General features: G+C 43.3%; 1 protein-coding gene across 1 annotated transcript in view; it reads right to left on the bottom strand.

Annotated features, from left to right (window-relative positions):
- Positions 1-24,940, bottom strand: part of GRIN3A (glutamate ionotropic receptor NMDA type subunit 3A) — an 85,863-nt gene that overhangs the window by 29,652 nt on the left and 31,271 nt on the right. The window contains exon 3 of the mRNA XM_005533306.3: positions 23,739-24,786. Within this exon, the coding sequence (XP_005533363.2) occupies positions 23,739-24,786 (1,048 nt within the window). The remainder of the gene's footprint in view (positions 1-23,738; positions 24,787-24,940) is intronic.

Below are 24,940 nucleotides of genomic sequence, written 5' to 3'. Positions count from 1 at the left end.
TTCCCAATGAAACAAAAAGAAAAACGTGAGTCAAGAGCTGAATCCTGGAAACCCCTCGACCACTTACTACCCCCATATCATGGACCGGCGGGATCTTCCTCTGTAGATCAAGTGGTGCCTTCAGCACCCTTGGGCCCCCGAGACCAACCCACTGAGATGCATGTGTCTCAAGCGGGAGACTCGGTGCCGGCAGCGATGCCGGCAGCCCTTCCCCTTTCCCCACCTGCAAACACCGTAGCCACAGCAGCCTCTTCGGAGGTTTCTCCTGCACAAGGCTGGGGATCACCCTATCCGTCCTTGCCGGTCCAGCCGCCACAACCGGGACCCTCCCATATAACGGAGGGGATCCCTCCCGTCAACCGGGTGGCGGCGGAGTTCCCACAATTGATAACGGGGAGGCAACCCACAATCACCAACTCCCCTCCCGCAAGTAGAACCCGTTTGAGAGCGAGAATGATGGATAATGAATGGGGAGAGAGTGAAGAGGGGCACCGGTTGTTCCCTCTTAGGGAAGTACCGATGGCCCCGGGAGTGATCGGTTTTGTGAATGTACCCCTTAACTCTGGAGATGTAAGGGCATTTAAGAAAGAGATGGGGCGGTTGTTGGATGATCCTTTTGGTGTGGCTGAGAGGTTAGACGAATTTTTAGGGAGCAGTATTTATACCTTTGACGATCTTATGGCAATCCTGAGATCATTGTTTACTCAGGAGGAAAGAGAGATGATTAAACAAGCCGGTATCAGAGACTGGGACAGACGCAATCCACAGGGGACGCCAGGTAACCAGAAATGGCCTAGCGTAAGCCCGAGCTGGAATGCACAGATGGAGGAAGGCAGACGGAACATGACGGATTTAAGGAGCATAATTGTACAAAGTATAAGAGAAGCGGTCCCTAGGGGCCAGAATATTAGCAAAGTTTTCGGAGAGTGTCAAGGGAAAGAGGAACCACCCACTGAATGGATCGAGAGATTACGGCGAAGTTTACAGATTTACTCTGGGACTGACCCGAACTCTCCTGTGGGGGAGGTTCTGTTAAAAATACAATTTGTTGCTAAATCTTGGGAAGACATTAGGAGAAAATTAGAAAAGATCGAGGGGTGGCAAGATAAAAGCCTCCAGGAGCTCCTAAGGGAAGCTCAAAAAGTATACATGAGGAGAGAAGATGAGAAGCAGAAATTGCAGGCTAAGGTTTTAGTAACTGCAGTGAAAGAGGTCCAGAAACAAGAGCAGATGCAGGGTAAGTTTAAAACACTACCCGGGAAAGGTCGAGGTTCTCACCGGGCAGCCCCGGCCCCACGGAGAGAACCCCCTGAATGCTACTACTGTAAAAAGGTAGGACACGTTCAGTGGAATTGTAAACAAAGAATAAAAGATGAGAAAATTTTTCAGGAAGATTAGGGGTGTCAGGGGCTCTTTAATTTGGGGACCAGAACATCCAAGGAGCCCTTGATAAAATTAAAAGTGGGACCCCAACGACAGGAGGTAAGTTTTCTTGTGGATACTGGGGCAGAGAGAAGTACCCTGCAGAAATTGCCATACGGATGTGTGGCTAGCAGAGAAAAAGTTTTTGTAATCGGTGCAAAGGGAGACCCCTTTGAAGTGCCTGTAATAAAAGATGTGGAAATAGAATCTGAAAATAAAATTTGCTTAGGGAATTTACTATTAGTGGAAGAAGCAGATTACAATTTGTTGGGAAGGGACATGATTGTCGCTTTAAGAATTAATATCATGATTAAAAATTCTGAATTGGTGGTGAAAATATTTAAGTTGACTCCTAAAGATGAGGAGAAAATAAACCCTGAAGTATGGAATTCAAAGGGAGAGGTAGGAAAGCTAGATATCAAACCTATCAAAATAGAAATTGAGAACTCTGAGGACCCTATAAGGGTTAAACAATATCCCATCCCGATGGAGGGGAGAAGGGGGTTGAAACAAATAGTTGATGACCTCCTAAAAGGGGGTACTTTAGAACCTTGAATGTCTCAACACAACACCCCCATCCTGGCTGTAAAGAAGACGGATGGCAGCTTCCGATTGGTCCAGGACCTACGAGCGGTAAACGCTAGGACCCGGACTAGATTCCCGGTGGTGGCCAACCCCTATACTTTACTAAATAGACTCTCACCAGAAGATGTGTGGTATAGTGTGATTGATTTGAAAGATGCTTTTTGGACTTGCCCTCTGGATGAAAGGAGTAGAGATTATTTTGCATTTCAGTGGGAAGACCCAGATACAAACCGAAAGCAACAGCTAAGGTGGACGGTCCTCCCCCAGGGGTTCGTGGAGTCTCTGAACCTTTTCGGACAAGCTTTAGAACAAATGTTAACCCAATTTGCTCTTGAGGACAGGACAAAGCTTTTGCAGTATGTAGATGACTTGCTAATAGCTGGACTGACTGAAGAGAGCGTGAGGAAAAGCACGATTGCCTTGTTAAACTTTCTAGGAAAGAAAGGTTTGAAAGTCTCAAAATCCAAGCTGCAATTCACAGAGCCTGAAATAAAATACCTCGGACATTGGATATCTCAAGGGAAAAAAAAAATTGGACCCAGAGAGGGTAGCAGGCATCCTTGCATTGCCTGCACCAAAAACAAAAAGGCAAATTAGACAAATTCTAGGGCTCTTGGGATATTGCAGGCAGTGGATTGAGGGTTTCAGTGAAAAAGTGAAGTTTTTGTATGAAAGATTAAACACTGACAGGCTGAAGTGGACTGAACAGGATGAGTCTAATTTCCAGAAATTGAAAACTGTTCTTATGACTGCCCCGGTACTAACTCTACCAGATACGAATAAAAAATTCCAGTTGTTTGTGGATGTGAGTGGACAAACAGCACAGGGAGTCCTGACTCAGGAATGGGCAGGCAAAAGGAAGCCTATAGGGTTTCTTTCAAAAATCTTAGATCCAGTCAGTCGGGGTTGGCCTACGTGTTTACAAGCAATTGTAGCAGTGGCTCTGTTAGTGGGAGAAGCGAAGAAAATAACTTTTGGGGCTCCCCTGGTAGTTTACACTCCCCACGACGTGAGAAACATATTGCAGCAAAAAGCAGAGAAGTGGCTGACTGATTCCAGGCTTCTAAAATATGAAGCCATCTTAATCAGCTCACCCGGTTTGGAATTGAAAACCACTTCTGCACAAAATCCTGCTCAGTTTTTATTCGGTGAACCTCTAGAGAAATTAGTACATGATTGTTCTGAGATCGTGGAGCTGCAAACCAGAATAAGACCGGACTTAGAGGATCAGGAGTTGGAAGGGGGAGAGAAGTGGTTTGTAGATGGATCTTCGAAAATTATTGAGGGAAAAAGAAAATCAGGATATGCGATAATAAATGGTGCATCCGGGGAGGTTGTAGAATCTGGTCCTTTGAAAGCAAGCTGGTCTGCACAAGCTTGCGAGCTCTATGCTCTCCTAAGAGCCCTCTGGAGGTTGAAAGGAAGGAGAGGGACCATATACACAGATTCACGGTATGCTTTCGGTGTGGTACACACTTTTGGGAAAATTTGGGAAGAAAGAGGTCTGCTAAATACTAAAGGAAAAGACCTAATTCATGGGGAAATAATCCGACAGATTCTAGAGGCTGTCCGAGAACCGAAAGAAATATCAGTTGTCCATGTAAAAGGACACCAGACAGGGTTGCAGTTTCAAACCCGAGGTAACAACCTAGCCGATAAAGAGGCAAAACGAGCAGCTCTGCTCACCGTAAGTATTCCCGAGGTGACTCCGGAGGAATCACCTGAAATCCCCGTGCTCCCTTCAGAGAAAGAGATTGAAGAATTCAAGAAAATAGGGGGAGTCATGAAACAGGGAAAATGGTGGTTACCTGATGGGAGGGAACTAATCCCGAAGGGAGCGGCAAGGAGAGTATTACAAAGACTACACAAACAGACCCATTGGGGAACTCGGGCACTGGCCGATCAGTTCCTGAAATTTTTCGGGTGCAAGGAGATTTTTGAAATTGCCAAACAAGAGGTACAGGGGTGTGTGGTTTGCCAAAAAGTGAATAGATCCAGGTCCAAACAAACTGTTTGGGGAGGGTGTCCTCTCTCATACAGACCATTTGAGAGGATCCAGGTGGACTTCACCGAATTACCAAAAATCGGTAGATATAAATTCTTATTAGTAATAGTTGACAAACTAACGCACTGGGTAGAAGCCTTTCCCAGAGCAAGGGCTACAGCCCAAAGAGTATCAAAAATTCTATTAGAAGAAATCATCCCTAGGTATGGGATAGTGGATTGTATTGATTCGGATCAAGGAACTCATTTCACTTCAAAAATTATAAAACAAATTTCAGAGGCTCTGGGTATTAGGTGGCAATACCACACCCCCTGGCATCCTCAGAGTTCAGGGCAAGTGGAAAGAATGAACCAAACACTTAAATCCCAATTGTCTAAACTCATGATAGAGACGAAAATGTCATGGATTAAGTGTCTCCCCCTTGCTTTGCTAAATATTAGAACAATGCCCCATTCTGAAACGGGTCTGTCCCCTTTTGAAATGTTGTATGGGATGCCATACAAACATGGAATGCCAGTAGGACACCCTTAAGTGGAGGATGTGCAAATACAACCATACCTCATTGCTATCAACAAAAATTTACAGGAATTGCGAAAACGAGGACTGATCCCCCAAAGCGCCACTCTGGGATTCGCAATACACCAGATACAGCCTGGGGATAAAGTCCTCGTCAAAGCTTGGAAGGAGCTTCCCCTCACCCCCCATTGGGAAGGACCTTTCCTGGTTCTCCTGACCACAGACACAGCTGTCTGGACCGCAGAAAGAGGTTGGACACACTCATCTCGAGTAAAAAAAGTAAAGGAATACGACACCTCCAAGTGGAAAGTCACCACCCCTCCGGGAGAACTGAAAATTAGGCTTCAGAGTCACCACAAATGACCAGTGACGACCAGATAAGTTGTATCAACCCTGAGTGTGATTGTTTTCCGTTTATACATTTTAAGTGCGCTTATTGTAACCAGATTTGGGTAACTCACTGTTGGGGAGGGTACAAGCCTAAGGGATTGTGTACAAAGTGTCTAGAAAAAGAACAGGATTTGACTAGCCGTCTCTTAATACTTGCCACCAGGGCGGGGTTGTTAGAACTTGACTCTCCTGAGTGGTTCCTACTTTTTCAAAAAGGGATAAGGGGGAAGCTAGACTCCAAGGCAGAAGCTTTGGAAATCGAGTGCCGAAAGACAGTAAAGGTACCGTGCAGGACAGACACAATTAAGTCGTCTCGGTGGGCTGTTTTCAAGAGAAGGTACGCCATAAGGACTACAAGGGCCCCTGAAGAATATCCTTGCTGCCGAGAAGATGGTAATCCCCACCGTATATTTTTATATGGGCGAAGGGCAAGGCAGAGGGATACACCGGTGGGGAATCCTGACTGTCCTGAATCTAGCCATGTGCTTGACCGAAGGAATGAGTCCCGAGGTACCTCTGGGGGAGCGTCCCCTGGGGAAGTGTGAGCAGTGTCAGACTGCCACAGATGCCGGACGAATAATTGACTGTCCTCCAGAACAACAAAAGGGGTTTTGTTTATCCAACGGCACTCGGTATAATCTCTGTGAACTAAAGTGGGAGGTCTGGTGTTATCACTCAAGGGCAAGTTTTAAGGATGGGCAGTCTAAAACTCCTATGAGAAGAAAAACCAAAGCTACCCACTTCAGGTATAGGAGAGAAGTGGGAATGCTTCCTCCAATTCCAATCTGCAGCCAATGTAACAGAACTGTCTGGATAGGAGGAAAAAGACAATCCACCTTTTTAGCATATTATAAAGTCAACCCTTTGTGTTACAATAAAGCAAACTTAAAAATGTGTACCATAGGGGGGAAAGTGTATTGAGAAGGTAAAAATTTAAAACATGAAGAGAAAGCCTCCTTTAGTAATGAACCGATAATTCTTGATTTGTTAAAAAGTGATGATGACCGAGTATGTTTGCAATTCGACCAAGTGTTCTGCTTCTCCAGAGATGAGGAAGGGATGGACCCTGAAAACAAAATAAAACAACTAACCCTAGAATTAAAGAGGCGAGAAGTGGAAATTCGGAAAAAGAGACTAGAACAAGAGAGGCTTAACTCTCTTAGTGAGCACTATGAGCAATTAGAGAGACAATACAGCAATTGGGGATTGCCAGCCCCCAACCAGAATCTTTTCATAGACCTAATGCAAGAAATAGCCACAGAATTAGGTCTATCTAACTGTTGGATCTGTGGCGGTTTAAAGTTGGCTGAAAGGTGGCCTTGGAAGGGAGAGGGACTCACCCCAGAGCAACTCCTAAAATGGGAAGGCTCTAAAATGTCAAAAACAAAACGAAGACCAGAGGGATGGGTTATAGACCAAAGGATAATTGGTACCATCTGCATTAGCAGAGAAGGAAAATAATTCACTGATTTAGTAAGCTATACCCCGTGTGTAAGCACACTCACAATGAATTCTGACAGTAAATCAAAAACTTGGCAACCTGAACCACCCGCGGGCTATTGGAGTCACACCCGGGGTAATCACTGCGAATGGGTTGAAATAATTGAACTATGTTGGTACAAAAGCTCCGGGGCCAATCCCTTCCAAGCACTAGAAGGCCTGAAAGAATATTGGGATGATCCGGCAAGAACAAACAAAGGCTGGGAAGCTCCCGATGGCATTTACTGGTTATGTGGCAAAAAAGCATATAGTGAACTACCTAAGAAATGGAAGGGGTCTTGCACTCTCGGAATAATTAGACCCTTTTTCTTTACTCTACCCAGAACAGAAAGTAAATTGCTGGGAGCTCCCCTCTTTGAAACATTAAATAGACAAAAGAGGGAATTAAAACGGGAACTACCCATGGCAGGAGGCAGTCAGAAATGGAAAGAAGAAGAATGGCCTGCCGAAAGGATCATTAAGTATTATGGGCCTGCCACTTGGGCAAACGATGGCAGTTGGGGTTACAGGACTCCCATTTACCTTCTCAACAGACTTATCAGGTTACAAGCAGTAGTAGAAGTGGTTTCCAACCACACCTCAGAGGGCCTAGAACTCCTAGCAAAGCAACATTCACAAATGAGAGCTTTTGTGTACCAAAACAGACTAGCTCTCAATTATTTGTTAGCCGAGGAAGGAGGAGTATGCGGTAAATACAATGAATCCGAGTGTTGCACGGAAATAGATGATTATGGAGAGACAATAAAAGGACTAGCTGCCGAAATAAAAAAGGTAGCACATGTGCCCGTTCAAAAATGGAACTCAATTCTGCAAGCCTCCTGGTGGGACCAGATATTTGGACAGGGGGCTTGGTGGAAAAAGTTAGTGTTCTTTATATCTTGTTCAATTGCCGGAATCATCTTTCTCCCGTGTTTGACTCATTGCTTCATCAGGTTGATTCATTCTGTTGTGCAAGGAATGCAAATTGCCACTCTTCCAATTGACCCAGAAAAAGCACCAGGGAAACCCACTCTTTTCTCTAAACTAATGAAGTTAGAGGAGAAAAGAGAGAACCAGAAGGCAGTTGAAGCCTTAAAGAAATTTGAAAATAAAAACAACCCTTCTCAAGAATACTGTGAGAATTCACTTACAGACTGGGAATAAGACAAATATAGTTAAAACTACACAGTTCTCCCTCACTAGAAATGAATGAAATAACACGAATTTTAAATGTGATAAATTATTAGGCGGGGGACTGTGATAAATGTAACCTTGGATAAAAAAAATTCATGAAAGAATAAATAAGTATATAACTGGATTTGTAACAATGTAAAAAGTATATAAAATATAGTGTGGCCGAAGAATTTCCCCAAACCCAGCAGTAACTACCCATTCAGGCGGTAACGACCCTAGGCGACGTTCATCAGCCTGAAAGAAAAAGCAGGACATGAACAATTAAGCCAAACAAAGAAAGGAGCCAGGCTGAGATGCCCATCGACTCCACACCGCACCTGGGCACCCCTCCCTGCAAGCCCCGACTGAAGATGCAATCAGGCCAGACAATAAGTGGAAGCCCAACCGAGATATCCATCGACTCCACACCGGACTTGAACACTTCACTCTGAGAGCCCAACCGAAGATACAATCAAGAAGCACTCAGAACCTTTCACATGCGAGAGGACTCTGCCCAGTCGTCTATTGATTCAGTTCCACGGTTCCAGGAAATTCATTCAACCAGCCATCTAAACTCTTTGTTGAACAGTAACTGCTCAGAGTTTTGGCCTCAGGACACAAAATCCCTATAAAAACCCCGGACAGTCTACCTCCTTCGTGGATTTGGGAACACCTATACCTTTGGGTATAGACCCCTGTCCACCCAGCGCTGCGCTGTTTATTTTATTGTGGTTTTTCCTCGTTGTTTATTTTTATTATAAAAATTATTTTATAATAAACTGTTCTTTTATTTAACCTAAATTTGCCTTTGCATTTATAACAACCCTGAACACCCAAATGAAGGTGTTTATTTGGATTATTTATTTCTAGAATAATGTTTCAGTTCCTGAAACTGAACTTTATGAGAAGCCCCTTTATGAAACATTATTTATGAGAAGCCTCTGGGCTGGCTAAATCCACTTTCTGGGGCTCTGGGTACCCAGGAAAGAACACACAGCCTAGATTTGTTTTGGCACAATGTTTTACTTCATCCTTAGGGATGAAATTTAGCCTTCTGCAGAAGGGTAGCACCTCCAGCTCATTTCTAGAAGTCTAGACACCATATCAGAGTCTTTGCTGCCACTCCCCACAGACAAACTGAGAACTGAAAAGTCACCAAGAAGTCTCCTCCAGCAGTGAGAAGGAGGGAGCATTCCCTTCTGCATGGCCCAGGCTACAGCCATGGATATACACACACAGAGTCTTTTTGCAGTTCGGTGCCCTGCCCCTTCCCTGAACTGACCCACAGTCTGCAGCCTTAAGGAGCCCAGCTCAGGTTTCACAGACCCATCTTTCTGAAGCTTCTGTTTGCCTTTGGAGCATTTAGTGACTCCTGGGAAGTCTCAAGCTGCCATGGAGGAGTCAGGCAGCATCTTCCACTGTGCCAGAGACTTCCTTGAGCTGGCCAGGTGCTGCCAAGCCACACTAATTAAAAAGCCTTCAGTAACCCACCAGCCTCTAACAGGCCAAGTTTTCAGAACACAGGAAGCCAAACAGAGCTAAGGCTGAAGCAGGCATGCTGTATTTGCTTCCCAGGAAGCTCATGGACATCACAGCAGCATGCAAAGATGATCTCACCACAGCCATTCTCTGCTTGGCGAAGACCAAGAAGAGAAGAATTCTGCCAGTCCATCTGGCCTCTGCATTATCATCTAAGCAAACAGAGTGCAGGACAGCACAAAGCTATAAAAAGACCTTTCCCAGTCTTCTCTTCAACACCTCCATGGATAAAAGACTGTTTGTAGTTAAGAATGGCAAAGGTAGGGTGTAAATTCACTGTTATCCAGTTCAGTCTGAAAAGGAACAGAAAAAGGTCCTTTGGATGGTGTTTCTGATGTCATGGAGGCTATGAACATTCTGTATTTCTCGTAATTTTTTTACCTGAAATTGAAAATGGAAGTGGGCAGGTGGTGACCACCTTGTGATCTGCTGATCCGGTCTCTGTGTTGCAACCCAGGAATGAGACCTGCAGCTAATCCAAGTCTGTGGGAATGGAGGGAGTCCTGGAAAAAAAATTTTAATGTGTTCTGGTGTAGATGGCTGTGGGACAAGCAATGCAGGGTGTGTCTCTATCTGGAGCTGGCCATAGTGCTGTGCCAGAAGGACTGTGGGCACAGAGGGAAATGTTCTGGCCTAGGAGTGTGGGAGCAGCACTCAAGTGCCAGAAGACATAAATAACAGGAGTTGGGCTGTGACAATACATCATGGAGACTTCCAGCACAATGCTGCCAGCCCCAATCTTGAGACACTGCAGACAACCTGCTAAAAGAAGTGGAGTGAGGTTCATGCGCTCTCTGTCCCAAGAAAATCATCACCACAGTCAGGACCGCTTTTTTTAGGTTTTATTTCTTGGCAGTTTCAGTGAAGAGACCAAAAACCCCATTAAGACCCAACACTGAACCACACTGGCATCTTCCAAGTCAGCTTAGGTGTTGCTTGTGAAGTTTGTGGCCCACCTAGTGATGCCAACTGCAGTGCAACATCTGATCTGCAGATAAAGTCTGACTTCACTGGAAAGCATCTCTCACTCAGACTCTCACCAATGTCTGCATTTGGCTAAACTTTTAAGCCTGAATGAGAAAGGCTGGTACAAAAACAGTAAACTGCACATCCATGCAATTTTATATCCTAAATCCTTTACTGAGGACTGTTCACACTTGCCTTTGTGTTGGGCATGCTGTCAAATTTCACCCCAAATGATGACAACATTGGAATGTTTATTAGATCAGAAGTCCATCTGGCTTAATATCTTGTCTCTAGCAACCCCTTATGTCTGGTGGGAAGCCTTGGGAAGTCTGTATAAGGGAGTTGTTCAGCTATCCCTTGTATCCAGTGCTCTTTAAAACTGCTTTTTCTTAAGCATCATTATGTGTTTTCAACTTTGTATTTGATCAACTCCTTTTATGAAGAATAAATGTTAACAGTTGTTTTAATCCTCTGTGTCTTTCAAAGACTTCTGTTTTCTTCTTATTCCTGCTTATCCACAGGGAGGAAAAAGTCGGCTTGCAGCTCTGTGGATTGACAGTACAAAATACTGCCAAAAGCTCTTCACTGATGATTTGCTGATTGCTAAGGGTAACTTGCTTCAACAGCAGATAAAAACTTCAGGATGGAAACAAGACTCATCACTTGTCATCGCTGCTTTCTTACCTTCTGTAGTCCTTTCCTGGCAAGATTATGTGACAAGATGGAAACCACAAATATCTGTGTCCTCACAGGATAGGTAAATGCCATAGTCTTGCTGTGAATCTTGCCCTATTAGTTGTCCTTTTTTTTTTTTCCCTAATCTTTTGTGTTTCTTATGTTTTGAAAGTCCTATACTGAAAGGTTCTTTCTGTTTTCTACAAACCAACAATGGAGTGTTAATGCCTAGGGCTTCAGAGAAATCATCAAGTCTGAAAAATCAGCATTTGAAGCATTAAGAATGGATTCTTGAATGTATCTCAAGAAGGTATTTTTTTTTTTTTTAAACTCATAATTCATGGGACACAGTTACTTACTTTTATGCCAGTAATTGTAATTGTAAAATTACAATTGTAATTAGTAAAAACTAATATGCCAGCAAATATAAAGACCAGCTTACTGGAAGAAACAGCTGTTGAAATTAGAATAATTTCTACTATGTGGATTCTCTGCTTCTGTGTATATACTGTGTTTCTTCATTCAACACTCACTGTCAGAGGTGAATAACCACCACAAAGCAGGTTTAGAGCACTAGGAAATGTTGACACTTTTTGTATCCAGAACACCTGGAGGTTTTCTGGTGACTGAAGTACAATTAAAAATAAATTAATGCAATAGCTGCAGATCCATTTCCAGACATGAGTTTTCTTGGTACTTGGCTTAGATAGCCTTACAAAGTGCCTCCAAAATTGGACATCTATGGTTGTAAGAAGTGGAAAGAACAAGGTTTGTTCAGACCTGGAGGAAGGCTCTGAGGTAACAGTGAAGTGGGGTTTATGCACTTTCTGTCCCAAGAAAATCATCACCACAATTGTCCTGGCTTGACAATTCAACGAACAAGATGTGAAGGTTGTCTTGGGTATGGATATTGCAAAATAGCAGTATGTCAAATACAAAGATTTGAATTTTTTTAACTATCAGATCATTGAATCACAGAATTATTTAGGCTTAAAAGACCCTAAAGATCAGACCCCAGCCATTAATCCAACGCTGCTGAATCTATCACTATGTCCCCAAGAGCCACATCTACAGGTTTTAAACCTCTCTAGGGATTGTGACTTTGTCACTTCCCTGGGCCTGTTCCAATGCCAGTCAACCCTTATGGTGAAGAAACTTTCCCTGGATCTCTCTTCTGAAGCCTCCTTAGCATTGTTGAGGGTTAGGTGTCCTTTTTTTTTTGTTTTGTCGTTCTGGCCTGCCCGGGGAATTTTTACCCATTATGTGCTGGGGCAACCTAACTACCGGTACTTAGGGGTGATTGACAACGGACAAAGAGTAGCCGGGCCCAGGGGGGAGGGGAAGGGGGCAGAAAAGGAGGGTGGGGACAGTTTTTAGCTGGCTTTTCTTCGGCTTCGGGGAAGGACGTTCGTGTGCTGGGTCGCGGAGCTGCTGCGGTGGAGAGAAGGGAATTTCGCCATCACCCAGACGGAGCAGTTGCTTCTTCTCCTTCTCCCCTCTTGGCTGGTGGCCTCGCACCCCCTGCCCTGCCGGGACGTGTGGCAGTGCCAGGCACCGCCGCGGAGCTGCTGATCCACCTCATCCACCGGCCCAGGATCTCAGCTCATCCCTGCTGTTTCCAGCCGACTGTTCCTCGGAGCCCTGCAGGAGCACCGGGACTGACTGCCCGAGGGGTTTGTGAAAAACAAAACCTCTCCTCCATCCCATCTCAGCTGAGAGAGCTGTCCCGGGGTCCCTGGTTCTGTTTTGTTGTTATTGCTGTAGTTATTGTTTGTTTGTTTGCCTGGTTATACTAGTAAAGAACTGTTATTCCTATCCCCAGATCTCTGCCTGAAAGCCCCTTGATTTCAAAATTATAATAATTCGGAGGGAGGGGGTCTACATTCTTTCATCCCAAGGGAGGCTCCTGCTCTCCCTAGCAGACACCTGTCTTCTAGAACCAAGACAAGCATTTATCAAGCAAACAGCCCTTTGAGTGTTCTCTGGCAAGGCCACTACAGCCAACTGCAGCTGGCTGTGAGCTTGAGCAGGGAAGCACCAACAGCCTGGGCAGTCCAACAGCAAGGGTATGAACATATCAATTGAGCAGCTATGTTAAAAGCTATTAACTGCCAATGTATTTTATTATTTTATTTGTTAAAAGCTAAAAGGGGTTAAAAACCTATTTAGTGCTGTGGTTAGTGGCTCTGCTAAAAAGGGTCTCAGCTCTAGCAGCTAACAGCATTGTTTTTGCATCTCAAATACTGGAGATCATGGATTTCACATTAGTGAACTGAGTCTCATAACTGAAGCAATGGTGTATACCATGAGGCCATTCTTTAGGTGCACCCTGCAGTTTTCAAACCAGCTCCACACTCTACTGTGAAGAAGCTCCTCCACATGAAGTTGTGATGATGCACATGGTGATACCCCATTTAGACCTGGTTTAGTGTTTGGGGCAGACTCAAGAGATGAGTGGGACATGCAGCCAGAGGGGCCTGAGCACCTGTCTTGTGCACTGAGTGCTTGGATTTCACAGGTTCAGGGCTGTGGAATGCCATGACCAGAAGATCTTGCTGCACAGGACAGGGATGGATGGCTCAGAAGGATGTCCCACATTCTGTGAAGGCAGTAATCTTGGGAGGAAGGACTAGGATATGCTGCTGGGAAGTAGAGGATGAAGGTGCAGGAGAAAGGCTAAAGAGACTTGGTTTCTGGAAGTGGCGTCCCTTGTGAACACCACTGTCCCTATGACCTCTCAGAACAGTATCTACCATAGGACACATGGACTGTGGCCAGCATTTCCAAGAACGAGTCTCACTGTTGAAGAAAACATACCATGGGCAAGGAAACAAACAAGAGGCAATGCTTTCTTGCACTGTGTAAGGAAGCAAAGGGAAATATGAATGCTGCCAAGCGCTGAGGAGGTGAAATGGCTGTTGGGTCACTTGAGCCCTGAGGCAGGGAGGCCATGCAGTTTTTAAGAAAACACAAGAGCTCTACATCCAACTTCTCTGACAGTGCCAGAAAAAGCTTTGGGACTCCTGAGAGTCTTCTGTGCCTTGCATAACATTGTGCTCCCAGACAAATGATGTTTGTGCTTCTTGCTGCTGAAAGCAAACACAGCAGCTACCAGCTCCCTCGGCCCCTTGCTTCCAGATCTCCATGGTTTCTGTCTGATGTTGTTAAAACATCTGCTTAGTGGGAAGTGGAGAACTTGTTTTATATGGGAAGATGTTGAGATGAATTGGGCATCTGCATACATCTCTGGCTTGGGGTGCCAATTATGCATAAAAATACCACAGTGATAAATACCAATGTGATGAAACCCCAGCAGCAGAAAGAAGAAAACACAGTCCTGAATGACAGGGGTTTTGCATAACTTGGCACATTCCATTTTATGCACTGCCATTGCACTCAATGCTGTCAGCTGGGGATGACACCTAGATGCCAACTTGAAATGAAACAGGCCCAGAAATATCCAGTACCAGTTAGGATTTAAAAGTGAAAATGCAGCAGTTGACCTTGGCACACTCCAGGCTGTGTGACTGTGGGGTTTTGAAGACTTTCTAGTAGGTTCTGGCTTTTGTAGGATGTTTCAGTGCTGCATAGCCAAATGACTTGTCTCAAGGACTTCCCCTCGCCCCCCCAACCCTCCCCCCCCTTAATGCCCTGGTTTAGTTTAGTATCATTTTGAGGTTTGCATCCAATTCAGTTGCCATTTTTGCAGTAAGAACCTCAGGTACAGAAGAATTATGGTCTCAGGTCCACAGAAGTAGGCAATACAATGTTCCCTTCTGATCCCATGGACCTTTGAGCTTGCTAGGACCTGTGATGAGACAAAGAACATCTGAACAGAGCTTGGAAGGGAAAATTATATTGGGAAGGGAAATTTTGGCTATTTTCTACAAGCAATGATATAACTGAAATCTAGGAAATGCCTTCCCAGATTGATGGGGTACAGCAGCTGCCTCACTGAGTCTGGGTCAGAAGCAGAACTGTGAAATCGGACTGGAGGAAAAATGCTTTGGGAACTCCATTTCTAATCATGCTCTCAACTCACAAGAAGCATTTCATCATTCATTCTGTTGGCCTCTTCAGTGCTCAAATTCAACTCCATTGAACTATTTTTTGAGAGAAATGAGAAAAAGGCAACACACTGTGTAGCTGAGAGCAGTGCCAATGACCACTCACTTCAGTGACAGAGCTAACGTGGATTTAGCTTTTACCACAATCTATAAAGGTTCCTTTTAATTTAAATAGAGTATAGTAAGGAGGAACATAGCTGAAAACACTTTCCTAACTTCTACAACAACTTCTGAGGAAAAACTATGGTGCAAAAGGTTTCAGTGGCTCACTTTCGCAACAGTGCTGGTTACCTGGTACAAGTGCAGTGTTTAATGGGCACCTTGTGTATCAGCAGAATTGCCAGCATGATCTCTGCCAGGCAATTGCTGCAGAATCTTGAAAATCTGCTCAGTTTCAGCTGCTAATCACTGGAGAAGGGTAGCATTAGGTGAAGAACTGATGTGGTTTTAGAAATCTGCTGTTTTACAATGACATTTGTGTCCCTTGTACATAGAGCAACAGTATTTTACTTTGCCTAATGTAACCCACGCATTCAGGTAGTTTCCCAGCCACCAATAGATTTCCCATAGCCCAGTGAGAAAATATAAGCAATTGGAAGTGCTAAGCAAAATTACAGGGGAAAATTAACAAAACAAATTAAATAAGAATTATAATAAAAAATCTCAACCACAAACCAATATAAAACTGTTCATGGGCTTTCCCTTCTTATTGCCTATCAGAAGTTTTTTGAAAACTAACTAATGAAACTAACTAGTGAATATTTATGGGGTGCAGAGGGAGATGAAAGAAAATTATTCACAGTGAAGCACATGAATTTCAGATTTTAGCAGATGAAAATTCGCAGCTCAACTTCTGGAAGTGAAGCTTTTGATCAGGAAGTGTCCTACGTGTTCAGGCTTCTGTAGCCGAGATGTTCCCAGGGCCTCCAGGAGAGGGTGTTTGCAGAATACATTTGAATCAACGCTTTTGCTTCTCTGTTGTGAAAAGTGTTGGTGGAGCTGATTCTTTCCTTGCCAGGATAATGACAGATTTCCTTAAAATTCTGCCACTTTGAATCCTACTCAAAGAGGACATTAGTTGGCATAAAACCTGACAGCTGCAATGAAGTCAATGAGCAGCTGCAATCTGGACACAAGTGCACAGTCCACTGCTGACAGCTCACTCTCTTCACTGCAACACTGCAATAAGTGAAAGGAAACTGTGACTTAGGTCTCTGCTCAAGAATATGAATCTTAGTGTTCATGGTCTCTGTGTGAGTGCTGATACCTAAATGTAAGACCTGTTCTGCTCCTTTGTATGCTGGAAAAGATGTTCAGCTCAGGGATGAGACTGGGGACTCAGGTCTGTGGTTAATTTCTGAGGGCTGCCTGGTGCTGGGAAGTGTAAAAAATTGCATAGGAAGAGCACTCTGGAGAATATGAACTTGCAGGTGTGTTTATCCCTGTTTCTTAATAGCATTCTGAGTTTTCTGGACAGAGGGATATTTGAGCTGTGATTTATTCTGGGAGACCTGAGGACAGTAAGGTAGAAAGTGTAAAATATTGTAAGAAAAATGGGTAGACTGAGGGAAAAGAAGGGATGTAATTCCCAAAAGGCAGTAGATCACTGCTTCCAATTCCACTTCAGCAGCACAAAGCAGCTGTAAAGATGGTCCAGATGAAGTCACTTCATCCAGGATGTTCTTCTGCTTGCTCCCTCTAAAACATGGCTAATGCACTGTCAGGCAGGTGAAATCCTTTCCAAACTACAAGCAAGCGAAGGAGAGCTGTGTGACTGAGAACATGTTCATGCTACCGAAGAGTACTAAAGAAGATTTCTGGTTAGAGAATTCCTCTTGTCCTCCCATCCTGAGTCTCTGGTCTCTGGATGAAAAGCTACCACAGACTTCTATAAGCACCTGAGGGCTGAAGAAGGAAACCTAATGTGAAAGCCACCAGTGTAGGTAGTTTACCATCTTCAAAATCATCATCTTTAAAATTCTCTTTTTTACAGATTTCTTCTGCTCCAGCTGTTGTTGGTTGAAGGTCAAGTCCTCCCATCTCCTACCCTCCTACCCCTAGTCCCTGGCTGTTTCCTGGCTGCGAGGGCTGAAAAAAGTCCTCTGCCCAAACCCGTAAGTGCTCTGTGCTTTCCAGAAATGGAACAAACAATAGGTTTGTGTTGTAAAGGGGTGATGAGCTACCAGGATGAAGAGGTTTTCAACTGTAGGTGGTGGAACTGTCTACTGGCACAACCCTCATTTCTTCAACATGTTATTTCCTATTTGCTTCGGGTTCATGAGCATCAAATGAAGGTAAATCAGAGGGAGTCCTGTGTTACCAAGAGATCCAAAATAGGAACAGATAGAGATTTTTTTTCCTTTTCGGAATCAATGAGGAATGTGTTAAGCATGAAGTGTAAACAAAATATTATGGCCATATTGGATAACCTGGCCTCTTGCACAGTGAAATACAGACATTAATATTTGACTTTACCTGGTGTTCAGTCAAATCTTAATGCACTCAGTGAAAACCACTATTTCTTCCAGAGTAAGGCCCTTTTCATCCCTAAAATCCAGTGGATCAGTGCAGGACTTCTGTCTCCAGGAAGGAGAGCCAGACTAGCACTCTGGTCTCTGTAGATCACAATGGCTGTGACTTTTGTGAACAACAATAAACATTCTCCATGCTGCTAAGTCAGATACACAATGACCTTCCACCTGTCAGGTGGTAGGACCAGCTTATGCACCTTCACTGTTCTCTGTTACTTTTTGCCAGTTACTTCAGCAATTTCTTGTAATTCTCCACTTGCATTATTTCTTGCAATGGTCTGAGCCCCACCTATGATGCAGTTGCTATTTCTGGTGGTGGGCTCACTTTCCTTTTTTCAAAAAATGTTATGACATTTAAGCATTTAGTTATTTAGCTGGAGAGTAAGAATCTAACACACACATAAATGCGAAAATCCTAAAACACATAAATTCCTTCTGATGCTTGAAGAACAGCCTTCACAACCTGCACCACATGGAATGAAGACAGCAGGACTTCCTCTCTCCCACACCTACCCCAAAATTCTTTGGATCAAACAATGAGGGGAGGTAAAGAGTGGGCAGAGGGCAGTCAGTGACAGCATGAAGCAATGTGTGTAGGTGAAGGCCTCAAGCACTAAGGGTTAATATGCAAAGATAACAAAAAGATAATTGTTGGCAAGAAGGCATAGAAAAGCACATTTTGTGGGGAAAGGAAACTTGATTTGCAGAACACTGCAGTGCATTATCTGATAAAATGGGTATCAGAATGACGCAGATCTGAGATGGACAGAATCTGAACCTCCAAAGCTGAAATTTTAACAAGAAATCTCTAATGAGGTGATGGGGAAGCTAAACAAGTCAAGTGCTCACCACCATAAATTGCATGGGGAAGCTAAAGAAGTCAAGATTTCACCTCCATAAATTGCAGGTGCTTTTTATTCCTGTATGAGACAGCTCTGCAATTCTTTATTCTGGCTAGAGATTGATTGATACTCGATTTTGCCTTTGTCTGAGAATATTTTCACTTTGCTCTCTGTGACACTATGATCTTTTGAGTTCAAATCCTTCACTGACTCATTAATACTCAGAAAAGCACCATGTATTAATTATCAAGCTGTTGTAAATCATGACCTTCCTGTGCCCAGTAACTTCCCTCACAGAAACACATGCTCTGTAGTTTCTTCTTTTAATTATAAAAAGAACCCTGTGGTCCTGTACAGATGCTAAACCCCATGACAGGAGTGAGATTTCTTTAAATTCCACTGAGTTTGTAACTTGATTTTTTGGTATAGAATTTAATGCATTTAATGCATACTTAAATAGATGCTACTTCATTATCTATTTAACACATAGCAGTTCAAGTGGTGGCCCTTATAATGATTTATCTCAGGCTGCTGCAGTGAAAGACCACAGCAGTAATTTCTGTCAGTGTAATTCCTACAAAAATTCCTTTTTCAGCAAGAAAATTTACCAATAAACACACAACAGTTATGGCTTCACTCTAAAAATTGCTGAACTTGATGGAAAATACCATTAAAAGAAGGAATATTTGAATCATGCCTTTAAGGATGAAAAAGGCCTATACAGTGGCTTGACCTTTCCTCTTCTATGATTTGGTGTTGCCAAAGCTCATCTGCAATTACTTGCCAGTTTCATTTCTGGAAAGTTTTAATACAAGTAAGACAAAGTATTCAACAGATATAATAAGGGCCATAAGGCTTCTAAATTAACTGAGATGCCCAATTAACTGAGATGCTCATAAATCAGAAGTGAGAGCTTGCACCCTCCTGTTTTATATATCTAGATATGAATATCTGGGTGGTTGTACATACTGAATTCTTGATTATTAAAACCTCAGAAATACTTTGCCTGGATCACTCAAAGCACCTTAGTTTTGTGATAGGAAAATAGGTATCTCATAAGAGCAAGACTTCAGGCACTGAACTAGGAGAAGATCAGAGATTTCTGGGGACTAATTCCTATGCACACCAAGGCTCTTTAAAGGACTTGCTGGGTGGAACTTGCCAGAGTAACTGTAGGTGTCTGCAGTGTATTCCTTGGGGCACATGGTTTTTTTGGGTTTTTTTGGTGAATTTTGAAAACACCATCATTCATGGTAAAGAGAAGGAGGCACTTCCAAGGAATGGTTTAGGTGATCTTGTCCTGAAGCCAGTGCCTTAACAGCAGCCTGCTTCTACAAACTATAACTGTAAAGGTATAGTAGATTGAGTAAATAATATATTATGTCTTCACTGCAGGCATGTAAAGTTGGGAGGGACAATGAAGTGAAATTGCTGTTGATAGAACCCACAGGAGTAGCCCATTTTTGTTAAATGAAGCTAAATAGGTTCAATATTTTATGTCAAAATATAATGCAGAAAGGAACTTTGCCATTGCCAAGGGGTGTTTTTGAAGTTAAAGTGATGCAGAGGAGTAAAAACATAACCAGAGTAAAGGAACAGGTATGGCTATTCAAGTGTGTACTAAAGACAGGAAAGAAAAGCTGACAGCTGTCACAAAAGTCACAATGGGCAGATACAACCCAAAAAGCTCATTAAATTGTTGAAAGAACAACACTTTTTGCAGAAAGAAAGGCCAGGTGTTGGACTGCTGTATGGAAAATCTGCACAGCTCCTCTCCTTCTGTTGCTGTTTGCTTCCATCTTGGCATGTTTGAAATATTTCTTCTGCCCTATGGGCTTCCAGAATTCTTTTGTCTCAAATAACCTGAACTACCCAACACACTCAGGAATTCATGGTGCATCTCTAATATGTGTTCTTGCATGAAAAACCTGAAAGCCAAGTACCTGTTTCAAGTCCCCTTTGCCACTAAAAACTCCAGTCTCTGGGGAGATCCTGCAGAATCATTTGCCACAAGTTGTTTTGCAGAGTAAAATGGGTTTTTTTTCCTAGGACTTACGCATGGCTGTACCTAAAAGTAAATTATATATAACTGAGCAACCTGCTGGAGTGTATCCCTGCCCATGAAGGGATGGGTGGAACCAGGTGGTTTTTAACATCTCCTTCAACCCAAACCATTCTGTGATTCTGTGGTCAGAACATGCCCAAGGCATGCTCCTGGTCTGCATGCCTGGAGGATGAATATCTGAACCTTGTAAAGAACTCAGCTCTGGTTGAGTACCTGGGCTGCCAGACACCCTGACAAAGAGTAACATTGCAATATTTTGTGCAACCTAAGAGGTGACATCAGAAGAAAAATGAAATGAGCCTCTGTGATTCAGATGAGAGCAGGGATAAAAGTAGATGACATGAATACAATATTTTTACTCTATCTCCTCTGTCTGTGGACAAGCTTTTAAACTTCTTTGCCATATATTGTAGAGAGCTTCTTAAGAGGGATTTAGAACATGGATGCATGTTCCATCTGGGCAGCCAGCATATTCATCCTGTAGCTACCCCCTTGTCGCTAAACAGGAGGCTGAACATGCTCCAGTGGACACAAAAGCTGTATTTGTCAGTTTCCACTGGCAAGAGATGATGTCTAAAACCTGTACAGTTGGAAAATGAGGGGGGAGGGGCATCTGTGGCACAAAACTGCCTGTTCTCTTAGAGGAATTAGCTTTTAAGGTGGCAGGACATTGCTTCAAGATCTCTACAACCTACTGGCTCCTATTGTACATCCTTGGAAAGGGGGCAGCCACCTTGGATGGACACTGCAGGAATGTGGCTTTAGTGACCTGCCCTGGTTAAGAGTCTTACACAGAAAATACATAGCAAGTTCCCCAAATTCAAGACATAGTCCAGTAAATTAATTCTCCTTCCTCTCACTGCTATACTTCTGCTCTGGTTCCTGTCTCACTGGCTGCTCCTCCTTTCAGCAGCTTGATGATATTTCTATATTCTCTTCTATATCATTAGTGCATTTAAAGGTCCAACTGAGATAGCTCTAATTCTGTCCTTCCTGACTGTTCACAACCTCAGATGGGATTTGCCATTTATGGCTGACAGCCTGAAGAAATTACATGTCTTACATCACCTCGAAAAGGCTGCTCCTCTATTTTGGGCTTTATTTTTAGAATAAATTTCAAAGGCACAGTACAAAGGGCACATGCACACTGAAAGCAGCAGAAGGATGTTTAGAAGCATATTTAAATTAAAAAGGTTATTTCTCCCTCCTCCTCCCTTCTTTTTGAAATCAGTCTCCACCACTAAAAAGAAAGAGGTAAACATATCTGGGAAGAAACACCCAAGCATAAAATCTTTTAGTCGCATAAAAAATGCTTTTAGTAACTAAATAAAATGTGCTGCCTATAAATGTGTGACCTGTTGTGACCCAAACATTTCCTAAACCAAAGCTTTAACTCTTAGAGAGAACTTTGAATAGCCACAGCTCAGGCCCTGTGTGAGCAAAGGTTAAACCATTGCCATTTTCTATTACAACTACTCTTTCAGACTAAGATTTTGGAGGCAAATGCATGAATGACATACACAAAACTATTCTGCAGCTCATATAATGGCAGGCAGTCTCTTTCGTAAAATCTGAGTTGTCTTATTCCCACAATGGGAACTGGTAACTACTCAGAGGCTTAGATTTATTCCATGAAGCAGGGAAGTGCTTTTTTAGGAAAGGCTAGTAATCCCACTGATGTAATAGAATCACTGAGGTTACTAACCAGCAGTGATCAGTGTTTCTGTTCTGGACCAAGATCTGTGTTTGCAGCACCTGACATGCTTCAATGTTCTGCACTAAGCTTCAACAGCACAGCTTCAGAACAATTTAATTTTCTTTGGAGCTGTAGGAATTTCCCAATATCTGTTTTAAAAACTCCCAATGTGGTCACAATAATAATGCTGAAAAATAAGATGGAATCTGATGGAATTTGATTTGATGGATGAGGAGATGCCCATGCAAAGAGTAGAGGGCTAACCTCATTTTTGAATCGACATTGTGGCTTCACACAAGAGTGTAAGAGATATAAGAGATATCCCTGGAGCTGGGGAAATTCAGCTGAACGATCTCATCTGCTTCTTCAGAATGCTTTGAAGAAATCACATATAATGGACTTTTGTGCCTTATATTGATGAAGATGTTAATGTAATATTTATGATACTTTTTGCTTGGAGGGAAATGGCAGATTATTAGAAGCGATTTGCTTTAAGCCATAAATCAATTTTAGAGCGCCTCAGGTCAGCCACAAAACTGTTGTTCTTTGTTTATAACATTTTTGGTAGGAACCATCTAGTTAACATTGCAGGAAGTGAGTAAGGCACTGCAGTCACAAAGTCAAAACTGTCTGGTCATTAGACTGCCTGCAAGGTTTCACTAATGTAACAGACGGAGCCTGGCCTTTGCTATCTGGAGGGACATATGTAACATTTATTAACATAGTTCACAAAAGCAAGATGTATGCCCTGTTCTCATGTTATTAAAATTACAAGTGGCACAATAATCTATCAGTTCAGTCCCTTGAGACAAATACATGGTGGATGGTTTCTGTATCAGCAGTTAGGTCATGAGTACAAAACTGTGGGTAATACAATCACACCTTCACTGCAGAAAGTGCCGCATGAGCAAGGGACTGTTGCTGTTGCCATTGTTTCCCCTGGAGCGACTGTCTGGTGCAGAGGATGCTCTGGTGTCAGCTGCAGCCACCTATTGTCTCTACAAGCCATTCTGTCCCGATCACTACTTAGTGGTAAATAAATTAAGAGTAGTCTTATAAAAGGGCTGGACTTAAATTTCCTGTGGGAAGGGGGAGAGAGCAGGTGGAGGAAATTCTGGGAAGTCTGAGCTCTTTGCAGATGGGTTGTCTACAATACCACTCATCTCCTCCCATGATGGCTCACCAGCAGAAACAACACTGCAAATCAAACACCTGGCTACTTGTAAAGTGAATTCCACTGTTTTGAAGCATAAGGCAGGATTTTTCAAAATATTTCAGTTCCGCTGTGTTTTATTTAGCTTTCATGGGGAATTTTGCCAGCAGTGTCTTTGCCAGCAATGTTATGACCAGTGAAATACTTGAAAAATCCTACCTGAAGAGGACCAATGTTTTTGTCTTATTCTGTGCAGTTGTTTTGTTTGACTAGATGTGAGGATGATCTGAATCATCCAACTGAGTTAAACAACTCCTGTCAAAGGGACCTTGGAACTGAACTCAAACCCTTAATCTGCATGTAGAATTACTATTCTTCTCTGCAGTGGAGAACACCAGAATACTTCACATTTCTCCTCACCGTCAATCTTTTATATCCTTCCCCCTGCACTCTTAAGGGTGTTTAAAAGTCCTATCTCACTGAACTTTCTTCCTGAAATGCCACCAGGTTGTAAGTAATTGCAAACACTGTTTTCCACAAAGATCACTTTCTGATTTTGTTAGAAGCCATAAATTAAGCAGCAGTGAATTCTGAGTGAAGAAAGGCTGAGTTAATAACAACAGACATACTTTACCTTTGGGTCATGTATTCCAGAAAGTTCCTCATAGATCTTCTCTCCCACCATGACAGCAGCTAGGTTGGCTGTGTATGTTGACAGACAAAACAAGCAGAAAATAGCCCAGAGATTCATTAAAAATCTTCCAGTCCAGCACTTGGGGGGTTTGATAGCAGCTGTTCTTCCAAAGAGGATTGCGTAGCAGACATTGAGGGCAGAGGAGAAGGAAAAGACTTTGTTCCTGTTCCTTCCCCTAGGGGTCATTCCAAAAGGACTTTTCCACTCATACAAAGTGAGGAATATAGCTGTGATGTGAAGAGCAACAAATATCCCCAGCCACATAGTCCAGTGAAGTGGCCACATAAAGGCTCCAATAGGAGCTGCAGTGTCTTTGGTCCTCACAAGGATCCCCAAACTGGTTGAAAAGAAAGGGCTGGTGAAATCAATCACTTGGCTTCGGGCAGTGTTGATGCTGAATGATGTCACTGCCATGTGAGCTGTACCAGCAAGAAGGTCTCCCACCAGCCCGGTCCAGTGACCATTCTTCCAGGCACCATATTTTCCATCCCCAACAATGTACAAGTCAAAGTCAAAATTCATATCCTCAGCCAGCTTCTCCAGCAGGTCAATACAGTAGCCATAGCAGCACTTCTTCAGCTTAATGGGAACGGTGTCATTGCCCCCTTGAAGGGTTTCAAACAGGTTGTCCAGCACACCTGCATCATTGGTCAGCGGGTCCAGGCACAGCTGCCCTGCTGGGCAAAGACCTTCATCATCTACATCCCTTGTGAAGACAAAGGGATGCTCAATCAGAGTCACCACCCTCAGATGCAGCCGGGTGGGGTGCTGCATGTGACTTTTATGTCTCTGTGCCTGTTCTGGCCATATCCCATAGTCCATGACGATCTTCCCTTCTTGCCAGCTCCCCAGGCGCGTCCACATTGGGTTCCCGACAGGGTCATGCTGCAGATTCCAGATGAAGAAATTATTTTCTGAGCTGACAATGGATGAACCCTTCACCTTAATGTGGCCACTGAGACCATCAAAAGTCGTGTTGGCTAAAAACCTGTTGGAGGGAGAAAGCAGGGTAATCAAAAGCAGACAGCTGAACCATGAATTTATGTTGAAGAGAGTAGATGGGATGTTTTTGAGCACCTGGACCATTAATAACACATAGATCCTATGGCACAATGAATCAGCCACATAATTTATGACTAAAT

This window comes from Pseudopodoces humilis, chromosome 4, assembly GCF_049639895.1.
Source record: "Pseudopodoces humilis isolate 2021_Gansu_Grassland_sample_001 chromosome 4, ASM4963989v1, whole genome shotgun sequence".
NCBI classification, from domain to species: Eukaryota; Metazoa; Chordata; class Aves; order Passeriformes; family Paridae; genus Pseudopodoces; species Pseudopodoces humilis.
Note: the sequence above shows the minus strand (reverse complement) of the source record. Positions and strands in the feature narration are given on the sequence as shown.